This window comes from Lagenorhynchus albirostris, chromosome 5, assembly GCF_949774975.1.
Source record: "Lagenorhynchus albirostris chromosome 5, mLagAlb1.1, whole genome shotgun sequence".
Lineage (NCBI taxonomy): Eukaryota > Metazoa > Chordata > Mammalia > Artiodactyla > Delphinidae > Lagenorhynchus > Lagenorhynchus albirostris.
This window is the reverse complement of record NC_083099.1, coordinates 23,780,112-23,804,760: the sequence shown is the minus strand read 5'-3', so window position 1 is coordinate 23,804,760 and position 24,649 is coordinate 23,780,112. Positions and strand designations below refer to the sequence as shown.

The following is a 24,649-nucleotide window of genomic DNA, read 5'->3' as shown; positions in this document are numbered from 1 at the left end:
TTTTTGACCCACCTCCCAGAGAAATGGAAATGGAAACAAAAATAAACAAATGGGATCTAATGAAACTTAAAAGCTTTTTCACAGCAAAGGAAACTATAAACAAGTCAAAAAGACAACCCTCAGAATGGGAGAAATTATTTTCAAATGAAGCAACTGACAGAGGATTAATCTCCAAAATATATAGCAGCTCATGTAGCTTAATATCAAAAAACAAACAACCCAATCCAAAAATGGGCAGAAGACCTAAATAGACATTTCTCCAAAGAAGATATACAGATTGCCAACAAGCACATGAAAGGATGCTCAACATCACTAATCATTAGAATAATGCAAATCAAAACTACAATGAGGTATCACCTCACACCAGTCAGAATGGCCATCATCAAAAAATCTACAAACAATAAATGCTGGAGAGGGTGTGGAGAAAAGGGAACCCTCTTGCACTGTTGGTGGGAATGTTAATTGATACAGCCACTATGGAGAACAGTATGGAGGTTCCTTAAAAACCTAAAAATAGAACTACCATACGACCCAGCAATCCCACTACTGGGCATATACCCTGAGAAAACCATAATTCAAAAAGAGTTATGTTTCACAATGTTCATTGCAGCTCTATTTATAATAGCCAGGATATGGAAGCAACCTAAGTGTCCACCAACAGATGAATGGATAAAGAAGTTGTGGCATATATATCCAATGGAATATTAGTCAGCCATAAAATGAAACGAAATTGAGTTATTTGTAGTGAGGTGGATCGAGCTAGAGACTGTCATACAGAGTGAAGTAAGTCAGAAAGAGAAAAACAAATACTGCATGCTAACACATATATATGGAATCTAAAAAAAAAAAAGGTTCTTATGAACACAGGGGCAGGACAGGAATAAAGATGCAGACATAGAGAATGGACTTGAGGATGCAGGGAGGGGGAAGGGTAAGCTGGGACCAAGTGACAGAGTGGTATGGACATATATACACTACCAAATGTAAAACAGATAGCTAGTGCAAAGTAGTTGCATGGCACAGGGAGATCAGCTCAGTGCTTTGTGTCCACCTAGAGGGGTGGGATAGGGAGGGTGGGAGGGAGATGCAAGAGGGAGGAGATATGGGAATATATGTTTATGTATAGCTGATTCACTTTATTATACAGCAGAAACTAACACACCATTTTAAAGCAATTATACTCCAATAAAGTTGTTTAAAAAAATAATAATAAATAAATAAAATGAAAGATTGATGATGATATCAAATGCTAGAATGTGGAGCACACAGAACTTTCTGCCATTGCTGGTGGGAGTGTAAAAGGGTCACCACTTTGGAAACTGATCTGGCAGTTTCCTATGAAGTTACATGTGTACCTATCCCATGACTCATGAATTCTACTGCTAGGTAGCTACACAAGAGAAAAGAAACACATATGCATTGAAAAGCCCTTCACAAAAAGTTCACAGCAGCTTTATTCATAATAGCCCAAATGTCCATCAGCAGGAGAATGGGTAAACAAACCGTGGTGTACTCCTACAATGGAATAATATTTAGCAATAAAAGAAACAAACTACTGACACAACAGTATTGATAAATCCAAGAACATTATGCCGAGTAAACTCAAGAAAAAAGAGTGCTTTCCAAATTATTCCACTTTTATGAAGTTCTAGGACAAGAGAAACTAATCTATGGTACTTGTACCGTGGAGGGATGTTGAATTGTCTGGGAAGGAGTGAGAGCGAAGGTTCTGGGTACTGGAAATGGAGGAGGTGTCAGTTACACAGGTGGATGCATTTGTCAAATACATTGAATTATAAATATTAAATTTGTGCCTTTCACTCTATGTAAAGTATACCTTAAAAAAACCCTCCAAAACTAAAATAAGCAGAAATACACAATGTCATGCAGATGGTACGAACAAATATCTTTCAATCTACTGAGTTTAGAACAGTGCTTGCTGCTTACTTAAGGCTCAGTAAATGTTGGCTAAAATTACAAGTATTATGTATCATAACACAGCCACTAGTTAAGTGCCATCCACAACACTGTGCAAACTTGAAACCTGCTACTGAGGAATTTTGAAATTGATATGAACCTGAACAACAAATTGCTATAAAGTCTAGTCATAGTCCATTGCCCCATGATCCAGTATAAAAATCTCACAACTTACTACAAGCCATATCTAATTTATGCTGTCCTGTTAATGAAACCCAGTCTCCCTAAAACTGAGTTACCCTGCCAAGTTTACGATTAACCTCTCTATCCAAAACTTTACTTCCGTTCTTGTCCCGCCCCTGTTCCCCTCAGGATTGAAGAGTATCAAAGAAAAGCGGGGAGTGAAACCGAGCAGGACCCTGTGGAGCCCACAGAGGTACAAAAGCCACCCCCCTCCGTGTCCCCTGTTTCTTGTGTGCAGAGAAAGGCTTTAGTCTCTTGGGCCTTCCTTTAGTTCCAAAGCACAGACTCAACCAGTTACTAATTAGAGAAGTGGTGGAATTCAGAAACAAAGGAAAAGCAGTTAAGCAAGAAAAGTAGCGATAGCCTAAACAATAGTTCAGTGATAAAACAGAGTCCTAGTTCCTCCTCAAGGGATAGACATAACATTGTGATGCATATCTTCCAGTTGTTCTGCAGAAACTAAGACCCACACTAAAGGGGAAAATAGTGACTACATGCTGACCACAAGCTTGTAGACCCCAGAATGGCTGGAACCACAAGGTTGATGGTTAAGATTCCAAAAACATCACCCTGTTACCACGCCACCAACCAATCAGAAGAAAGTCCATGATCTGCAACCCTTATCCCAAATGTTGCCTTTAAAAACCCTTCCCTGAAAGCCATCAGGGAGTTTGGGTCTTTTGAACATGAGCTGCCCATTCTCCTTGCTTGGTGCCCCACAAATAAACACTGTACTTTCCTTCACTACAAACCAGTGTCATCAGATTGGCTTTGCTGCACAGTGGGCAGGCAAGTGGACCCAAGTTCAGTTCAGTAGCATTAATATCAACTGTATTCTTAATCTGAAGTAACAGCCATTTCATAAGTGAGTAAAAACAGAAAATATTAGTGGTTAATTTGACAGTTTCCCAAGGGAGCTAAAGCTGAATTGTTGTAGAGGGTTGTGACTTGTGGTTCTTTGTCTCTGCTCAGAAAAGTAACTGAAACGTGTGAGGAAAGTGCAGCAGAATGTGTTGACGATAACTCATCAGTAAAACACAGGAATGCAATGGCTGTAAACTCTTCCCAAACGAATGCAAGTTCCTTGCAGGCAGGACAAAAAACACAAGGGAACAATGATAATTCTTTTGTTTCTTCTAGGAAGGCTATCCAATTTTTTTCAATAAATTAATCAAATATTTATCAAGGACCTACTATGTGTCAGGTCACCTGCTGGGCTCTAAGGAAAGGACAACCATAACTGTGGCTTCTGCTCTTAAGGAGAGCACTGTCTTGAATAGTGTTTCTCAAACTTTTGGCCTCCAAGGACCATTTAACAGATACAGGCAATGTACACAGTTTGTCAACTCTAGGCCTGTTTTTAAAAGTCTAAAATTTAATTCATTTACTATCTTACAATTAATAGTATTTTCACAATAACAAGAGGGATGATTCTAGAGTGTGCCAATACATTTGGTAATAGTACCAGAGGCAGTCAGTTTTATTTTTATTCTTGTCTCTAAAAGTTAGAAAATCCTAAGCATCATAGGATGTCAAGAATGGCATCAAGTGTTTGCTGGCTTTGTCAGAAAGTTCTGGAGAGTCAAATCAAATTAGGACCCGGAATAACGGTGATTTCTCATTACACATGGCAGCATTCTGTAAAATGTTAAGACTGATGGATTTATCACACTCAAGGCCTAGAAAGCTGACTGTTTCAATTTGGGCAAGAGCAATGAATGGGTTCCTGATTCTGTCTTGATAATACTTAGCTCTAGAAAGTATTTTTTCACTTTCTGCTGCAGCATTTGGGTGTAGCTTGAAAATATGCCCAATGTTAAGTTATTGATTTATTTCTCTGAAAGGTGAAGGAAAACATCCGGTGTTGGGAATATGCCAAAGTCTCAGCAACCAAACACTTGGTACCCCAGTTCAAACTCTAGATTCCAATTCCTAATTTTCAATGTAAAATAGTGACGTTATGGCTCTGAATAATAGGTTTAGGGTAGGCAAGAAATAGGATTTATTGCTATAATACACCAGGTCATTTGAAGCAGAAGAAATGTCTTTATAGACATTAACAGTGAAGTGAAGTGATTTTTTTGTTTTTTACTATATACCTTCTTCATTTCAAAAGCTTCATGAGCACCTTTATCTTCAGCCGCCGGCACACCTGAGCATAGTCCTATACTGCAGCAGCTCCTTGAACCTCACGCTTTAAAGACGGGGCTCACTGCTGCCATTTGATCAAGTTTGTAACATTTTCATTACTTTTTCCGAGGCACTGGATCAAGAATAGGAAGCAATCTGTTACCTGCCGCCTGTCCTCTCTGCTGGTTAAGCGGTATCTGGAAGGACATTTTGCTGTGGGGTCTGATGTACACCCCAGCTTAACATGTCATAACGGAACCCCTGCTCACCCCGGCAAATCCGCTCCACCCCAGCTTCTGTGCCACCTTCATCTCCTCCTTCCGGTTTGCTCAGGCCAAGAATTCTGAAGCCATCCTTGGCTCCTCTGTTTCTCTTCCACCCCACATTTTGTCTGTTTCTCTTGTCTCTGTTTCTCTTTCACCCCACATTTTGTCCATCGACAATTCTTATTGGCTCTACTTTAAAGTATCTCCAGACACTGACCGGCCCTCACCTCCTCCATGGCTGGTCCAAGCCATCATCTCCTCTCACCTAAATTACAGAAAGACCCTCCTACCTAGGCTCCCCTCTTCCACCCCAGCAGCCTGTGCTCTATTCTCAACACAGCATCCAGGTGATCCTTTACAAGCACAAGTCACATGATGTCACTCCAGGCCCAGAACCCTGATGTGGTGCTGGATGGTGAGTTTCACGTGTCAACTTGGCTGGGCTGTAGCACCTAATGATTCAAGCGACCACTAACCTAGGTGTGGCCATGAAGGTACTTCATAGATGTGTTCACATCTACAATCAGCTCACTAAGAAGGCTGTCTTGATAATGTGGGTAGGCGTCATCAAATCAGCTGAATGGCCTTAAGAGCAAAACCTTTCCCTGAGGAAGAAGGAGTTCTGCCTCAAGACTGCAGCATCTCAGCTCCCGACTGGCAGAATCCAGCCAAGTGACCTGACCTACAGATTTCCGATTGGCCAGCCTCCATAATTGCATAAGCCAATTCCTTGAAACAAATCTCTTTATATATGTATGTATGTATATGTGTGTATATATTTTATATACATATGTATATGTGTTTATATGTATACATATATGTACATTATATGCACAGGTGTATATGTTTGTATGTATATATGCATGTGTGTATATGTATATCCATGTCTTACTGGTCCTGTTTCTCTGGAGACTGCTGATACAGGCTTCCTGTGCCCAATGTCTTCCATTTGTCCCTCTGGATCCATTCTCCTCCCATCTCCATCCTACTCCCCTTACTGGGTGGTTAACCTGGATCAATGCATCAACCACTGTCTTCGGGTGCTGTGGCCGTGGGAAGCCCCAACAGGAAACGGAAAACACGGAAGAGAATTAGGTCAGGATATTAACTTCCCTGGCTCCTTCTCTGTGAGGTCCCCTTGGGTTGACTCCTGGGTTCTAGTAATATCTCTCTCCTCTAGGCTTCCCTACCCTTTTTAAACAGCTTCTCTGTAAACAACACCCCATCCCCAACATGCTATTTCAAGCAAGCTGTTTTCCATGGAGACCCTGACTGACAGGCTCTCTATCTCGCACACACTGGTCTCCAGGCCTTATAGGATCTACCCCACCCTTCCCTGTCTGACCTCAGCGTCTGCTCCCTTCCCCTTTGTTCACTCCACAGGCTTCTTCGCTGCTCCCAGCACATGCAAGGCATGCAAAGCTCCTTGAGGGCAAGAATCTCTGTCTGCCCGGTTCATTGACATATCCCTGGTGCCCAAACACTGCCTAGAACATGCTAGGTGCTCAGTAAATACTTTTTGCCTAAATCAAATAAAATAATTTCATTGATTCCCATACCAACATCCTTTCTTGTTGCATCCCTCATAGGTGCTCCATCTTGTGTCTTCATCACAGCTCACAGAATAACACTAAGTGGGAAGAAAAATCTTGCCTCTTGTTGCCTGGCTTTGCAACAGAAGCTACCATGTCTGTTTCCCTCATAAAAGCCCCCTTCAGTGATCCCCCTCAGGATCACTGAATACATATCTTGGGGAAGTGTGAAAATCACTACTCAGCCAGAGGGAAGTGTCCTCATCAACAGGATGACAATTTTACTGTTAATTCATCCTCACAAGATGTGAAGAATTGCCCCCAAATGACTTTTTTTTTTCAAAAGATTTATTGGCTAAATGGAATGAAATACCTAAACTTAAATATAATACTTAAGGTGATATTATTCAATGTTATAAATGCTCATTCAACCAAGCAATTCTACAAATGTGAGAATTATGTTATAATCGAATCTCTTTCATTCAGCCTTCTATCACTTACATTTTTATAAGGATGTGTTGGCTTTAAAAGAATATAACGTTTTTACCAAAGTGAAGTAGCTAACAGAACACACTCTTGGTGGTGGGATGAACTGGGAGATTGGGATTGACATATATACACTAATATGTATAAAATGGATAACTAGTAAGAACCTGCTGTATAAAAAAATGTTTTTAATAAAATAAAATTCAAAAAAAAAGAACACACTCTTAATTCATATTAACTGTTTTATCTATTTCTCTACTTAACTATTTACAAATTCCAACCCCGAATGGTTTTATACATAAAACTAACAGCTTACAAAGTCAACATTAATATTGCAGCACTGTACTTTTGCGTATATGAGAAGCGTAATGCGTATTTATAGTGACACTGTGCAGTGGAACAGAAGGCACAGAAGAAGAACTTCACACAATGATGCATCTAAGAATGTTCACCCATATTGGAAAGTAAATATGGAGAAATCGACATTAAATCCACAGGGTGTGTTGTTCTGTTCATGTCACTGATGTTATGCTGACTGACTGGTGGTCACCCAGTACAACCATAAGGTGACTGGTAATGCACAAACGCAGGGGGAGGTGCAAACAGCACACATATGGCACACAACTAGAAGCAAGGAGGATGCAGGAAGGGAACATCTCTTTTAACGGTAGCATTCTGCAGATTACAAACATTTTCAGAATAAGTCTCCTTCCCTAGAGATCTTTGGCAATAAATTGATACTCTTCTGCAGAGATCTATAGCTTCTGTGCTGTTCTGCCTAAAAGGAGGTGTAGTCATTGATCTATTCATTCATTCACTCATTCATTTGAACATTCATTCATTTATACATTCATTCTTTCATCAGCTACTATTGCCTGTGTCAAGCACTATGTTAGCTACTAGAACAGAAAACTAAAATAAGGGTCTTGTCCTCAAGAGCTTTTCAGTTTAGTAGAGGAGACAGATTAGTAAACAGATGATCAGTGATCAGTGTTGCAATAAAGATACTCCCTGGATGCTATGGGAACACAGAGGAAGTAGATTCCAGCCTGCACTGGGGGATAGACAGTCAGGAATGCTTTCTGGTAATTCCTTTCTGACTTAATAATTCTATGATTTATTTCTCTACTAAGAAATATAGTTTCATTATTTTCAGATATATAAATAGCTAAGATTTATAGAGAGTAATAAAACAATATATGCATTGCTCAGATTTATAGGGATAAATATATATAAGACTTATGGAGAATAATAAAGCAAGTTCATTAAAATTATAAATCACAATTATAATATAATAATTAAAACAAGTATATTGGGCAATTCCTAGGGTACATGTATGGCTCTTGATAATTGCCTTGCAGTAAAAAAAATTTTTTTTCTACCACATATATGTATCCCCCACACAATAAATGCCTAGTTGTAATCCCTAAAGAACAATGGTGCAAGTTCCTATTAGCTTGATGACTGTACCAGAATCCCCCCTAAAATCTCGGTTGTTTTGGAGTATCTCCAAGGGATGTCTACACAGGCCCACAAAGCTGTCTGGCTCCCTAGTGATAGCGTTCACATGTCTTTGCTCTCTTACTGCTGGAAAGCAGTTTGGTGGCTCCTCATAAAGCAGAGAATTACCACATGATCCAGCAATTCCACTCCTAGCTGTATGCCCAAAGGGATTGAAAGCAGGGACTCAGACAGACACAGGAACACCAGTGTTCACAGCAGCGTTATTCAACTTGCCCAGAAGTGGAAATAACCCAAGTGTCCATTCACAGATGAATGGATAAATAGCATGTTCCTGGTGACGGATGTGCCCACCAAGTCCCCTGAACGGGCCGATGAAGAGGAAGCAGCTATCTGTTTCAAGGGTGTTATTTTCTGATGCTCCTAAGATTCTGCACGCTCCCAAGTTGCAGAGACTTGTGAGCCAGGATGAGGACAACACCTTCCTCCCAACTCTGCATCACTCCGTGTCACCTGGGACCCAAGACAACATTACGCACAAAAACTGACCCTTCAGCTCTTCCCCTGTCCACATCCCAAGGCACCTTTCAAAAGTAAAAGCCAAACAAACCAAATATAAAGAAGCAAAGAAGCAAACCAAATCCACTACCCTGTCCACAGGAGTTAACCTTAATTCACGAGCAAGGCCTTTTCACTCGTAATCATCCAGAAGACGTTTTGTACTCGTAATGGACAAGAAATGTCAGAAGTTGCTTAATGCCACATACCTAGTCATCTGCATTCAGAGCAGTGATGACCTCACAGTTTCTTCAGGAACCATCAGTGGGGAGATGCTTTGCATCATCCAGGTTTCAGTTCAAATGTCACATCGTCAGCCTCAGTCTCTATTACATCACCTTGTTTTATTGTCTTCATGGTACTTATTCCTACCCTACTATTTGTGATCTGTTTTATTGTCTCTCTTCCCCCCATAGAGAGTAAACACCATCAGTACGAGAACCTTCACTATTATATCTCCAGAGTATAAAACAAGGCCTGACACATATTAAGCATTCAATAAATATTTCATGGATGAATAATACTTTTTCTTCAAGTACTTACCATGTGCTAAGCACGGTTTTTAATACTGTACATGCAATAACTAATTTAATGCCCAAGATGATCCTATGAGGTAGAGAGTATTATTAGCCATATTTTATAGATGAGGAAACTCATCTCAAGGTCATACAGCTAGTATGTAACTCAAGGTCAAGGTCATACAGCTAGTAAGTAACTGTTTTGGTAATCTACTGCTGCATAACAAACAACCCCAAAATTTGGTGGCTTAAAACAACAATGTACTCTTACTTCTTATGGTTTTGTGACTTGACTGGTCTCAGCTGGGTGATTCTTGCTTGAATTATCTCATGCAATTACTATCAGTTCTCAGCTAGGGCTTAAGTTGTCTGAAGGCTTAACTGGGGCTGGTCCTCCAAGATGACTTTCTCACTCATATGTCTGGCACCCCAGCTGGGAATACTGGAACAGCTGGGGGCTGTCTGAGCATCTTTCTCTCTCTCTCCATGAAGCCTCGGTACAAGGCTAGCTTGGGCTTCCTCATAGCATGGCAGTCCTTTTATGGCAGCTAGATTCCCCCAGAGTTCATGTTTTAAGAGACTAAGGCAAAAGCTTTAAGATTTCTCATGCCCCAACCCCAGAAGTCATGTAGTATCACTTCTGTCTCATTCTATTTTTTCATAGGGCCAGCCAAGATTCAATGTTTGGGGGTACTAGAAAAAGGCGTGAATACCAGGAGGTGAGGTTATTTAGGGGTCATCTTTGGGAATTCACCACCATAATAGGAGAGCTGGTGTTTGAACCCAGGCAGTCTGGCTCCAGAAACTGCACTCTTAACTATCAATAATATATCATGGGGTATCTCTATTAGGAATTAATGAATAAATTCGTTACTTAATTTGTATAACTAGTGGGGACTATTCTGATGATTTGAGCCTCCAAAAGCAAATTAAAATCCCCATCTCTAAAGACAGAAAATTATTTGCAATTCTTAACTGGCAATCCTTTCTCTGCCTCTAAACACCCTAGTCTTAGAAGTTAAGGGGCATTCTCAGTTGGTGCTGGGTGAGAGGTGCTTAGCTTGAGGAGAATCAGGGAAGGTTTGGAAGCACTTCTGTGGACAAAGTCTTATGAAAGACCATATTTTAAGTGAAGAAAGGACATAGTGAGTAGGAATGGGTATTTCCAATACCCATAGGCGCTAGCCATGCCCCAAAGGGATTACCATCCAGCTTGAAATGCGTTGGCTTGCAGACAAGTTCTACACAAACACCACCCTTTTATGGCTTATTACAGTCCTGGAAGAGAGGTTGAAAAAAAAAATTTATTGACTACTTTCTTGCATCAAGCGCCGTGCCAAGGGCCTCTCATCTACCACCTCCTTCAATCCTCACGCTACCTTTACAACGCAGGTCTGGCCATGATAACCAACTTTGGAAAGTTCTAGAAAGTGCATCACATTCCTAGTAAATAGCTGAAAAATATTTCAGTATGACTCGCCAATGCCCTTTCTACTAGTCACTGAGTGATGCCATACTTACAACACTCCACCGTGAACCTTGTTACCCTGTGCTACTGTGATCTTTTCCGGGACATCTCCCAGACTAATGAAAGCCTCCTTGCCACACCAAGCCCTATTTTGGGACATGGTTTTCCAAACATTACAGTCTCCCTGCCCAACCCAGCATCTGATCTCTGAAAGGTACTTTAAAAATAGTTGTAATGAATTATGATTTCTTCCCAGAAGGTCAATCATAGCCCAGGGCTTTTAGAAAGTCTATATCAGACTTCTATCAGACCCTTACTGAGACAGGCTGGGACCAGGGACCCTCTGCTGCAGTGCTTGCACCTGGAAAAATGTCTCCTCAATCAACACAATATAAAGAAACTATAAGGGACTAAAAATAACTGTGTGCATGCCCAGTTGGGGCAAATTATGGACAACAAGATACAAAGAGATCAAAAATCCAACTGCCACTTCTGAAGAGCCCGGAGCAAAAACAGGGATAATGTGCACGTCACCTGCACTCAACTCCACCAAAAGGGTGGGCAAGCCACCTAAGCCACACCTCCAGCCGACCCCTGGACACACCCTTATCCTCACCCCATATAAGGAACCAGCTTGCTGCCCCTCCCCAGAAATGAGCAAGGGAACCCGTTCCTTGTTTTCGCTCCCCCCCTGCTGCAGCAGGGGCCCCGATAAAGCACGGCCTGAATTTCTTGTCTGGCCTCTTATCAATTTCTATCGATTAAGGAAGGTCAAGAACCCTAGTCCGTAACACTATCAATTCACTTCTAGGAGCGGTGAGCAGCAATCCAATCTCCACTGGCTTCCCTGTGCTTCTTACCAGCTTGGTCCACAGAACAGCCCATCTGTGACGAAAAGGTCTCTCCCTCCCTCTGCACTTTGGGAAACACTATTTTATTATATTTCATGTCCAGGAGTGTCTTGGGGCTGAGGTGGTGAAAGAGAGGTGATATTTAGTGGCAGGGCTTGTGCAGCTTTAATTGCAACTCCCCACGTCTCTGTGGTGGTTCCATTTATTTTTAGATATTTATATTGGTTTTACAGAGACTTGCCACCTTGACTCTTATATCTGAAGAAAACACTTCTATTCTCCCAAGTCCCTAGAGTAAGAAATTCAAGAGTACCCCCAAAGCGCCATTGCCACTCTCAATAAGGCTGCTAAATTATAATGTGCAGGGGTGTTTTAGTGATTACGTTTTTCATAGGCTCAAGGAATAATGATCCATGCAGATAAAACTTGACTGTGCAGCAGCTAACCACCGGAACACTTTCCAAACTCTAAAAGCAGGACAATGTGAAAAAAAAAAAAAAGAGAGAGAAAGCCTTAGAATTAGGGGCCCTGTAAATGCTTCTCTGGTCTCCAGCATAGAGCAACCAAGCAATGAAACCACTCTCTTTTTCTTTTTTTTTCGTCAATACCTGATAGATTGCAAGGAATCTGCAAATTTTATGGAACAATTCAAATTTGCCTATAATTTCATATCATAAATTGAACTCTGGAATAGGAGTGTGAAACTAATTCCATCAGTCTTTTTAATAATACAATCTTTAAAACCATTTCTGGGTGTTTTACCTCTGTTAAATGCTTTCTCATTATACAGCTCTTTAATAGAGGGGTTTTAAATGTGTTATCTTTGTGCTCTATTACTATAGTGATGTTTCAGTAAAAATTACTTTTTGTCATTAATATATTATTAAAGAGAATCTCTTTCAGAAAAAAGAAATACCCAAAGAGGACTTCATTTTCATGGTCTCTCATTTTCTTCTCTACTCATTAAGCCCTTTCTAAGGCATCTGCCTTCAACCAGGCCTAAAAATACAAGCAGTACAAATAAGCACATTAATAAAACATCATGTTTTCAATCAATAAAAACATATTTGATTTCCATGTGAGACAGCAAAGAAAAACAAAACAAAACAAGCAACAGAAGCCCTTAAAAGCAAGCAGGAAACTAAACAAATTTAGAAGAATTGGGCTGAGGCCCCAGTGGGAAATCATCACCTACTTGCTTATTTATTTAGGATTTATATTCCCCCTGCTTCTCAGAAGGACTGAAGGCAGCATGGAAAATGTTTTAATGCTTCCAGTATTTTATCAATTGAAACCTAACTGGGACAGTTTAAGTGTCATAAGAATCGCAAAGTTTCTGAATTATTCTCTCCTAATTAAAAAACAGACAGCATGTAGCTATCGTGTTCTTTTCCCATTCATAGAGTGCTCAAGTTTGGGTATGCAGACATTCTCTGTTAATTGCACTCATCTTTACTAAGGAATTAGATATGAATGATATTAAGTCAAGCATTGGGTTAAATTACTATTCAGGCAGCTGAAGTAACGAAGCCTAGTCTAACAAATGTATAGGTACATTAAAACAAACCCCATAGTTGACTGGAATTTAAATCGCTATATAATTCTAAATCTTACATGTATTTTAAAGCCAGGAAATATGTGTTTAAGGCCAAAATTCCATTCCGCTATCTGTCCTGCTGTGGTTATACCAGGCAAATAACAGTTACAGTAATTTTAGAACCCCTTGCCATACCCTTAGGTATGATTAAGCGACTTAAATGTTGAGTTCCTGTCTAAATTCACTATTTGTTTTCTCAAATTATATACCTAGCCCCAATCTAAATAGAACATCACTATATGTTTCAATTTTCATGCAATTCCATGCCCCACCACTGCTGACTTGCTTTTCATGAAGCCATATGAAGGTTAGTGGGAAAATGTAAACCCCAATCACATTTTCAATCTATCATTTCTCTAAAGTAAATGTGAATGCCATTTAAACTTAATCAGGCTTTTGGAGGATGGATTCAGTATGATGACTTTAACACACATAAGTAACAAAATCACCCCATGGTAAGGAATGCCTTTACGCAATTGTTTATTAGGTGTATTTGGAAATACCAAGGCATGTGTTGTAAAACAGCCCTGTGCTGTCAAACAAAGGACATATAACCATTTCTCAAGTCTTAGAGCAGCACAGATGTAAAGTGGGTCATAACATCTTTTACTCTTCGCATGAGGTAATAATTGTTTTCATTTAAATAATCTAAGAACTTCAATAATTTTTAAAATGTCTATCAGCCTTATTCCACATTATCAATACTTAAAACTACTTACAGTGAGTAGCATAATTATTTACACAACGTAATTGCTACTGATTTTCTTATCTAACTACTCCCTACCAGATTATAAACTCCGTAAGCATAGAAACTATGCCTTGACCTTTTAGCCCTGGGGCCCAGCCCAATGCTCAGTACATATCGGATGCACAATAAGCATTAAGCGAATGTTTATTTGTTAAATAAGTGCATAATAGTGCATCTGTGTCACCGAGTCAGAAAATGTGCTAGGCTTTTCAAACCATTTGCAGGGATATGAGGCAAGATACAAGTTCTTTAGACCTCACTTTTGCCATTTGTGAAATGGACATACTAACATGTATCCACCGACATCACAGAATTGGATGCAGATGAAGTAACCATTTGTTATTATTTTAGATCTGCGACCTGTATAATAACGAGTATATTTAATTCCAGTTGCATAGAAAAAATAAGGTAGTTAGCAAAATGACAGTACGTGTATTACCTGGGGAATCTGAAGATGTTCTACATATGACAATTTATGCCTTTTTCCTCTGCATGAATTAGCTAAATAAGGAAAACTTTGCCACATACTTTCGGCTTAAATAGGACTGACTCTATTCATTGCTATAATTCTCCTTCCATTTCTGGCATAAGTCTGTGACTTTCTGATCAGCCCACATTATTTACTTCAGAGTTAAAGGAAGCACCAAATTTTAAACTGCTCAAATGTTTGCTGGTTTTTTTCCCAAGCCAGATTTCTGCTCAAAATAATAACTGAAACCTTCAATAATCTGCTCTCTAATTTCAGTACCTTCAAACTTTTTTTTGGAAATAAAAAAGAGATATAAATCATAAACAAATACCTTGTAATTCCGATAATGTTTTATAACAATAAGACCACATACATGAATAATCTCATTTTTAAAAACTGTTTTGTAAATTATGCCTACCTTTAAATCTAAGAACAAAATCATTTTCACTGACATCTGCATACCAACTGCTGTTTCTGTTAGATAACAACAGCAATTCAGATGCAATATTTAGTTGTTAACTTTGGGAACCAATTTAAAATAACAATTCCTACATACCTATTCGAGGAGAGTTCCCAGAATGTTCTAGGCTTCAAGTTTCCTCTAATTTGCATAGCTGCTATAAACCAAGTTTCAGCTGGTTCCACTTAGTTGGCCATACCATATGCAGCCCAAGTCAAACTCGGAATAGAGTTGCTTTCACAAGGTATTATTTTGCTACTAAAGCCTCTTTTCTTTTTCTTTTTTAAATTGTGTCAAATTATCAATATGAATCTCCAATTCTACTGGGATTATAAAATGAACAAGTTATCGATGAAAAGATCAAGGAACCGAAGGATTGGGTGACATGCCAAGTTTGCAATGAATTTATAAGGAAACCGTTAATAGAATGGTGATCTTTGTGCTGGTGGACCCAAGAAAGCAAGGTGCCTGTTGGGTTTTATTTCCCTTCCCACCCAGAGCCTGGGGAATGCGTCATCCCAGGCAGCCTCCCATGCTCATATCTCCCAGGTGTTCATCTGTGTATCTCCAGCACCTACAGCCGTGCTTCGTGGGCTCTTGGTAAACGTGCCTTGCCAGTGTAGCAGTCCCACATCCCACCGGCTGTGCTCTTTGACACCACATCCCACCGGCTGTGCTCTTTGACACCACATCCCACCGGCTGTGCTCTTTGACACTGGTCCACTCTCCCTGACTTGTTTTAGGGATCTCAGAGGTCTCTTACTGTCTCCTGCACAGTCTTGCCCCTTTGGGCACATGTACCCAGCAGGGGAGCCCCACTGTGATAGAGCGGTCCGGGTGGTGGTATGTCAATACTTGGAGTTTCATTTCTTGTTGCTGGGCTTGGTACAGGCGCAGTTCTCATTGTTCAATCACTTTGGGTGACTTTTGCCTCAACCCAGTCATGTTGTCCTTCCAAGCCTGCTTAGAAGACCAGCCACCATTTTCCAAAAATTATACTTCCCTTAGCTGTCAAATCATACTTAAGTCCTACCCACCCGCCATGTATGCAGACTTGGTATTTTATGCAGATGCCCCTTAGGTTACAGTCCTGAACCTCAACTCTTATGAGAAACTAAGAAACCCTCAACTCCATCATTAGTAACAAAATATTTAAGTTTCTTAATTCTCTGATTTGAACTCTAGCCATACGTTTTTTAGAACACACTCAGCAAAATTAATTAGTAAAACCTAAGCGTAGTTGAGGTCACCAAGAGTTGGTGGCCAGAAAGATATAGTTGAGTCAAGAGGCTTGAGTTCCAGTCACAGCTTTGGCACTACACAGAACAAGCATCAGCTTCCTCGTTTGCAAAGCAGAAGTACAACTAAGCAGCACGGAGCACGTGCCTCCTCAACGTATCTTCACATGAGTAAAATTAACCTCGAAATTTTTCTAGAACAGCACTGTCCAAAGGAACTTTTTGTGATGATGGAAATATTCATATTATATACTGTCCAATATGGTGGCTGCCATCTACATGTGGCCATTGAGCATCTGAAATATGGCCAGGGTGACTGAGGAACTGGAGTTTTAATTTTTAACTTAATTTTAATTAGTTTAAATTTAAATAGCCAATGTTGATAGTGTATTTAGACAGTGCAACCGTCCAAGAAATAGCAAGGAAAATTTTAAAGTCCTATAATTTAAGGGCAAATCTAAATTTCCAATCTGCAAGCTGTACTTCCATCTCAGAAAGTCCAATACAAATGGCTAGAAAGTTTGCTTGTGACCACTAGCCTTCACCTTTCTCAAAGTATACAGACGTTAACATTAGGCTTTTCCCACCTCCACGCCCCCACTGATAAGATAGAGTTTGATGAAGAGGATTTGGTGGTGAAAGCCACCTTGCTGAGACACATCTCCAATCTGGAAGAATGGACTGCAAAGCAGATGAGTGGTGAGAAGCAGGATCTTTCTAGCTATGGGAACTTGAGTTTGGGGGCTACTCTGAGACTCTTCCGTCTTGAGGGGTCTCTATGATGTTGAATAGCCAGTGAGAATTCTACTCTTGGTTTACTGACTGCAGGAGCTGGAAAATGGACTGGATCCACTGGTTTCCAGAAAGCCTTTAATGGACTGCCTTGGATGAGGCCACACCAGAGCACAGCCCTGTCTGGAGCAGATGTCAAACAAGGGTCCAGAGCCTGGTGCGTTGGGCCTCTTGGCCGGTGCCACTCCACCCTAGCTGCATTCAGAACTACTAAGACAACTGCTTTAGGGAGAAGAGTCCACATTTCTTCATCTCCTTGGTTATCCCTCTTGTCCATTCTACCATCTTCTCTCTCCTGGAGGCCACACAGCTTCCTAATCGGTCTCCCTGTTTCCACTCTTAATGCCCTACAATTCATCTTCCACACAGCAGCCAGAATGATCTTTTAAAATCAGAACATCTCACTCCTTTGCCTAAGATTCTCCAGTGGCTTCCCACTCTTCTTCACCATGGCCTACAGGCCCCTGCTCACCTTTTTTACTTCTCCCATCGTCCCACTAACTCATTCTGTTCCAGCCACAGTGACCTCCTGGCTGTTCCTCAGACAAATCAAGCTTGTCTGTACCTCAGGGCCTTTGCACCCACTGGTCCCTCTGCCTAAAATGCTCTTCCCCAGACTTTCACATGGCTGGATCCTTATCACTCAGGCCTCAGCTCAAATGTCACTTCCTCAGAGTGGCCATTCCCAACCACCCCATCCATAGCTACTTCTATCCCACCACTGTGTTATGTTTGTTGGTTTTTTCTACATATTTCTTGAGGTATATTTAACATATTATAAAACTCACCCATTTTAACGGCACAATTAAATAACTTTTAGTAACTATACCAGGTTGTACAACCATCACCATAGGTCATTTCCACCTTTGAGATCCCTCATGACCATTAACCGTTAATCTCCATACCTATCCCCTGCCCCAGGCAACCACTAATCTACTCTCTGTCTCTACAGATTTGCCCTTTTGGAATTGGAATATGGTTATTATCTAATATTCCACTGCTCTGTTTCATTTTATTTTAAAAAAATTTTTGTTGTGGTAAAATATACATAACATAAAATGTACCCTTTTCACCATTTTGAAGTGTATGGGTCAGTGGCATTAAGTTGTGCAACGATCACCACCATCCATCTCCAGAACCTTCTCATCTTTCCCAACTGAAACTCTGTATCCATTAAATACTAACTCTCATTCCTCTACTCCCCCAGCCCGTGGAAACTACCATTCTACTTCCTGTCTCTATGATTTTGATTACTGTCGGTGCCTCATGTAAGCAGAATCACACAATATTTGTTCTTTTGTCACTGGCTTATTTCACTTAGCATAATGTCTTCAAGGTCCACCCACGTTGTGGCATGTGTCAGAATTTCCTTACTTTTTAAAGCTGAGTAATGTTCGTTTGTATACCATATTGTGTTTGTCCATTCATCTGTGGATAGATACTTGGGTTGCTTCCACCTTTTGGCTATTGTGAATAATGCTGCCATGAATATGGATGTATAAATATCTGTTCAAATCCCAGCTTTAACTTCTTTGGGGTATATACCCTGAAGTGGGATTTCTGGGTAATATGGTAATTCTAAGTTTAATTCCTTGAGAAAGTATCCTATTGTTTTCCACAGCAGCTGCACCATGTTACACTCCTACCAGCAATGCATGAGGGTTCCAGTGTCTTCACATCTTTGCCAACACTTATTATTTTCTGTTTTTTCAATAGTAGCCATCCTGATGGATATGAAGTGGTATCTATTTTATTTTTATAATTCAGTTATCACTATGTAATATTTTCTTGTTTACTTGTTTGTTTAAATATTAACTGCCTGTCTCTCCAAACTAAGATGCTAGCTGCATGAGGGCAAGGAGCTTGGCTGCCTTGTTCACCAAAACTCCAGTAGTACCCAAGACCCAACACACATTTGCTGAATGAATGACAGACCTTAGGGCTACCAGCTTCTACAAGCTTTAGTGCTACCACAGTCCTTCTTTTATCAACCCAAGGATATATAGAAGCTAGGGAGCTCCCTTCTTCTACTCTGACACACCAGAGGACCATGAAGAAGAACTGGGAATATTTTTTCCAATGATTCAGTGCTTTTCCTTGTGAAATACAAAGAAATGAAGATATTTTGAAACTGAGATCTTGAGAGCATCCAAGGCCTTTGGGAACATTCTGCTGAGGCTGTAATTATAACCAGGAGAATGTACTGGGCTCCTCTGGAAGTTCTTGGGGCTACTCATATGCAAACATAAAAGAGGCAGTCCCTTGAAACAGAATCAAATGGCTAAGAGTAAAAACTATAAAGCTTTTCACTAGAAAAGCAAATTGTGCAGTCCTTTCTTGTGCATTACCTATGCTTTCTAAAAATATATATTTTTCAAAAAGGCTGGCATTTGCTCAACTTTTTTACTCAACTTTTGAGCATTAGTTCAGGCAGCCTGGGCAAACCACAAGTAAATATGTCACAGAGACTGCTTGTTGTTTGCTTGTTTTCCCTTCTTTCCACAGTTGATAGAAGACTTTTATTCAAAAGAAGACTCTTGAATTTTAGCGGAGCACGTGGATTCCTGACATGAAGAATTCATTTCAGGGCTTCCCTGCAGCTAGAAGTGGCCATGTAACTAATAACTAACCAGTGCAATGTAAACAGCAAGGTGCAGGTAATTCTGCACAATGTCCTTAAAGGGAGGATCTGTGCCCTTCCTCTCTTCCTTTTTGTTGGCTAAACCATGAACCTGATGGCTGGAACTTGAGCACACATCTAAGCAGAGACTGAGTGCCTAATGATTTGAGGCTGCCACACCAATCTTGGATTGCCTACCTCCAGATTCCTTTACATGGGAGAGAACCAAGCTTCTGGTTGAGCGACTGTTACTTTGCATCTCTGTTACTAGGAGCCAACCTAGTCCTAACGCACACAGAATCTCTCCTGTAAGATTACAGGAGAACCCAAGCACAGAAATAAGTGCTTCCTGGATACACATAACAAAGTCTATTGTTCCATCAAAGTCTGAGCTGCTTTAAAGCTGATGCCAAGCCCAGCTTAGCCCATATACTAAGGGGGTGGCAGTGATCTGCCATATTGCCTACCAGTCAGAAGAAAGGATGAGTCAATACTAGCAACACGGTAACGGTGGTAGCTAACGTTTAGTGAGCACTTCTTGTAACGCAGACACTCAGCCAAAGAGCTTTATACATACCATCTCATGTTATCTTCACAACAGTCCTGAGGTTTAAAGATAAATCCATCACACGGCTTACGAGTGATGGAATGAGAGCCAGCATGCCTCACCTTGACATTGTACCCATAAGGAGCATCCGTTACACTTCCTCTTTCCCACACATAAAAATAAGGTAGTCAGGCCTCTGCGAGGGCACACCCCTCCTTTACCAAGGACAACTTTCACTGGACACCCTTCCGCACCTCCAGAACTAACATTGCCCCGAAGACCCAAAACACTGGGCTAACCATGGAGTCTACTTGCTAGGCACATGGTGCCTCTCAGTCACTAATTTCCTTGGGTCATTTTTAACTTACAGCCATGTAATCATAACTGAAACACAACTATAACATAAAAACCAAGTTACATGTTTGTTTCAGAGCCTTATTTCACATTTATGCTAATATCAATATTGCAGAGCTAGTTTTCATGACCATCCTCTCCTGGCCCCATGTGTTGCAATAACATAATGAAATCTGTACCAATTCATTAGATAGCCGATATTTTACAGGAGAGCATCAATGCATATAGGAACTGACTTTTATTTAAAGAAGGAGACCCCCTCATATCTGCCTGTCAAATGACCTTCTTGGTGGGAAGGCCTCACTGCAAAATAGGCTTTACTTCATAGAAAGTTGGACTTACCCAATGCTTGATCAAGTCAGTTTACATGATTGTTCTAGACCTCAGCTTCTTCATCTATAAAACGGGGATAATCATACTTCCTCACAGTGATTTCAAAGATTCAGTGAGATTATGCTTGTTACCTACTTGGCACAGTGCCTGGCACCCAGTAAGTGCTCAATAAGAGGTACCTACTTTTAAAAATCATTAATTCATGGGTGGTACAATCTGACTGAATGAAGCTTTCAGTGAACTAATGTGTTCAAGTACCAAACAACTTCCCAAAATTGAAAAAAATGAAGAAGATAATGGTCACTACTATGCTCACTTGGAAAGATGACTCACTCTAGCTGACTAAATCCGGACTTATTTTTTTAAGGCTGGCTGTCTCTAAATCTGATTTCTTACCTTGACTCAGCATAATCTATGCCATTAGTAACCAACCTGGGCATTTTGTTAGTTTTTAGGCTTTTTCTCCCCTAAGTTATTGTTATTCTCTACTCTTAGATTGCCTTTAGTGGTGGTTTTAAGCCAGAGACATTAAGTGGGATTGTTTTTTTCTTTTTCTTTCCCCTTTTCTTCCCCCTAATGGTTATAAAGTAGTCAGAGGTGAGTACTACCTTTGATCTTCTATCCGCCACTGGGAGACATTTATGAAAGGCACAGGCAACGAATAGCTTCAAGAAGTCTCTATGATGGGCCTTTGCCTGAAGATAGTCTTAATTTTGAATCCATGAAACTCAGCTGAGTCAGACTGGGTTTTCAGACACACATCTGCTTTAATAATTTATCCCTGGAAGCATTATCTCGAGCCCTTTCTAACTGTTAATGCAGGGCACCACTAGTTCTATTAAAAATCTCCCAAATAAAGTCTGAAAATGTAAACAAAATGGGGAAGATCCTAAAAATCTCCCAAATAGTAGAGATAAATCCAACATTTCACTATTACAGACATTTGCCCCCAACCGAAATTCTGACAGCAGAGGAAAAAAGCAGCAGCTCTTCCACTGTTTCCGGTATTCACTTTTGGAGAATACCCTCTTAAAAAATGCTTACTGTGATTTTCCAGGTACATTTGCTATTTGGAGGGTACACTCCAGGAAAACCTTCGCTGCCAATAAAGCCAGACTCTCCAGTAAGAATGCCGCCACATGTGAAAACAGGTCTGGGAAAATAAAAGAAGAAAAGAAATTTGAAACACTGTCTACCAATTTAATGTCAATTTCAGAAAGATGCAGTCTATTAATATGGATAAAGTGAATACTGACAATTGACTGCCTGCATCATAGACGGGATTTGAAATACTTGTTAGCTCTTAGAATAAATTCTAGCCTCCTAAAACATTCAGTCCAGCTGCCATCTGTCTCCACCATAGTAACAAGATCAATCTATCCATCCATCCATATGCAGTCAAGTCCTCCACGTAAGTGGTAAGATCTTACAGGAAAATCGTAAATGGAAATTTTAACTGCTGGGGGGGGGGGGCGAGAGAGAGAGAGAGAGAGAGAGAGAGAGAGTGAGAGCTAGGCTCCGTGAAGTGCATGGTTTTAAAGCTAGACAAGTAATTGGTTAATATGAAAAAGTTTTAATTTCCTGGATTTGGAGAGATGCCTAATTCTCTCTTTGTTTGAAAATCGTTGGCCATTGGCAGAACCTTCCATTGAAAAGGAGAAGGCAAAGTTGGCCATAGGGCGGGTCTCCCGGCCCAGGTCCTGGAGCCATCTGGCAGCTCAGAGGTTGAAGAGTTAAACTTGCCAAGAGCCGCTCCCCGGGCGCCGGGCAACTCGCGTTTTTCCCTAGGCTTCTGTCTCTGGGCAAAGCCTCTCCGGGGAAGAAAACAGGAGTAAAGCAAAGTCCACACCTTTGGGTCCCAGTGCTTCCCAGCGCCCGCCTGAACTTTCGGGGAGAGGAAAGGTGGTGGCCGGCCAGCTGCGGGGCCGTGGGGCGGGCGGAGCTGGGGGGCGCCGGAAGGAGCCCCGAGGACGGGCGCCATCCCGGGGTCCTGGTGGCGTGTGGGTCCCCCGGCGCCCCGAAGCGGAGTGGGTAAAGCCAAGCCGTGGGCGAGGGAAAGAGAGGGCGGAAGGGAGGGAGCGCGGGCGGGGGTCGCGTTACCTCTCCGGGGGCTGCGGCCGCGAGTGCTGGGCGGCGGCGGCCAGCAGCAGGCAGAGCGGGGCCCAGGCGCCCGCGCCCCTCATGGCCGGTGGAGACGCTCGGGGCTCGCCCCACCCCGGCGCGCACCCCGGAGCACCGCGCGCTCTGCACCGGCCCGGACTCTCGCCCCGGCGCGCCCCGCACGCCGGCGAGCCCTCTCCCGCTCTCTCGCACGCGCCGCCGCGGGGCAGCCCAGGTAGCCGGGCGTGCACGGCAGGCGGGGCCGGGCGCTTTTCTAGAGGCGATTACGGTGCAGTCTGCCTCGCCGCTTAATTTCCCCTGAGGAGTTGCTCTGGCAGCCACAGGCCACTGCTGAATATCCCGTTTGTTCTCTGGCGGCGAGAGGGGGCGGCTCCCAGGCGGGAGCCGCCTCCTCTCTAGGGGCGGGCGGGGTGGCGGGCGGCTCCTCGCTGGCACCCCGGGACCCGCACCCCGCTCACATCCCTCGGGCAGGGGCTGTGGAGAGAAGGATGAAAGGGAATCCCCTGCCGCGTGGTACCCAAATGGGACCTGGCGCCCTGATCCACAGATGATGGGGTGGGAGGGGGGTTGGAGGGGGGTAGCCTTGGTTTGGTTTGCTTTGGGGAGTGTTTTTCTCTAGTTGCTTTCAAATAAAAAGTATTCGCGCTTGCCGATTGCTGGAAAAGAGGGTTCCTCCTTCCGACATCTGGATCCAAAGAAAGAAAAGAGAAAATAGAAGAGAGATTCTACTATATTTTAACTCCTCCTCTAATTCTCTTACTTTACACACACAGAATCTCAGTAGATTCTTTTTGCTTTTACTGGTGTGTGAGAACAGGGAGATAGGTTCTGTCCGGGAGGCGGGGGGCGGTGTAGAAGTGAGTTTTCAGACGTGTGATTAGTGAGTGACTTGTCATTACCGTGACAAATAACGGAGACAAACTCCGGATCTTCAGCTCTCACCACTCCATGTTACGTCCTGAGAATAGCGCTTCTTTGCTGGCGCCTCTCTCTTCTTCAAAGATCTTTTCCAACGATGCCTTTTTCTGTAGTATTGATTAGTTGAGATGTACAGAGAATTTGTTTTTCTAAGAACAATTGCAGTCTTATGGAATCAAGGCTTTCTTTATTACTTTTAATTAATTTTAATTAAAAATAATTTAAAATATTTATTTTGCTAAGTGCTTCCCAATAACCAGGGATTAATAAAAGAAAAACAAGAATGGAATGGAGTCATTGGGTTTTTCAATGACCACATCACCACAAGGGGATATAGCTGAACTCAGATGCCTCATTGGTGTTGTTCCTCCGAAAGTATTTTCACCATTCTAAGCAAAAAAATTAAGCCTTAAAATAATCCTTATCAAGACTTCATTTTTTTCTTTTTTTAAATTAATTAATTAATTCTTTTATTCTTGGCTGCATTGGGTCTTCATTGCTGGGCGCATGCAGACTTTCTCTAGTTGCGGCCGGCGGGGGCTACTCTTCGTTGGGGAGCGGGGGCTTCTCATTGCGGTGCCTTCTCTTGTTGCGGAGCACGGGCTCTAGGCACGTGGGCTTCAGTAGTTGTGGCACACAGGCTTAGTTACTCCACGGCATGTGGTATCTTCCTGGGCCAGGGCTCGAACCCGTGTCCCCTGCATTGGCCGGCAGATTCTTAACCGCTGTGCCACCAGAGAAGTCCCAAGACTTCATTTCTAATAATGAGCCTACAGTGTTAAGAACATAAATACTCCAGGCAAGGAAATAAGCGACAGAGAATGGCGGCAGAGAATAATCTTACTTTTTAGAGGAGGGGAATCCAGGAGTCAATAGTAGGAACCAGAATTTCCTTGTGGGGTTTAGATTTTCTTACTATTTTTGAAAATGCGAAGGAAAAAAACACCAAGAATTACAACTTGTTAAAAATTTTCTGAAGGCACCACACCCTATATGACTTAAAAAAAAAAAAAAAGGATTAC

The 24,649-nt window shown here is 41.7% G+C and overlaps 1 protein-coding gene across 1 annotated transcript in view; it reads right to left on the bottom strand.

The window, feature by feature from the left end:
• PCOLCE2 (procollagen C-endopeptidase enhancer 2) overlaps positions 1 to 22,963 on the bottom strand; it is a 71,290-nt gene extending 48,327 nt beyond the window's left edge. The window contains exons 1-2 of the mRNA XM_060149156.1: positions 22,689 to 22,963; positions 21,633 to 21,741 (exon numbers count right to left, since the gene is read on the bottom strand). Coding sequence (XP_060005139.1) covers positions 21,633 to 21,741; positions 22,689 to 22,771 — 192 coding nt within the window. The 5' untranslated portion in view covers positions 22,772 to 22,963. The remainder of the gene's footprint in view (positions 1 to 21,632; positions 21,742 to 22,688) is intronic.
• Between the last annotated feature and the right edge of the window lie 1,686 nt (positions 22,964 to 24,649).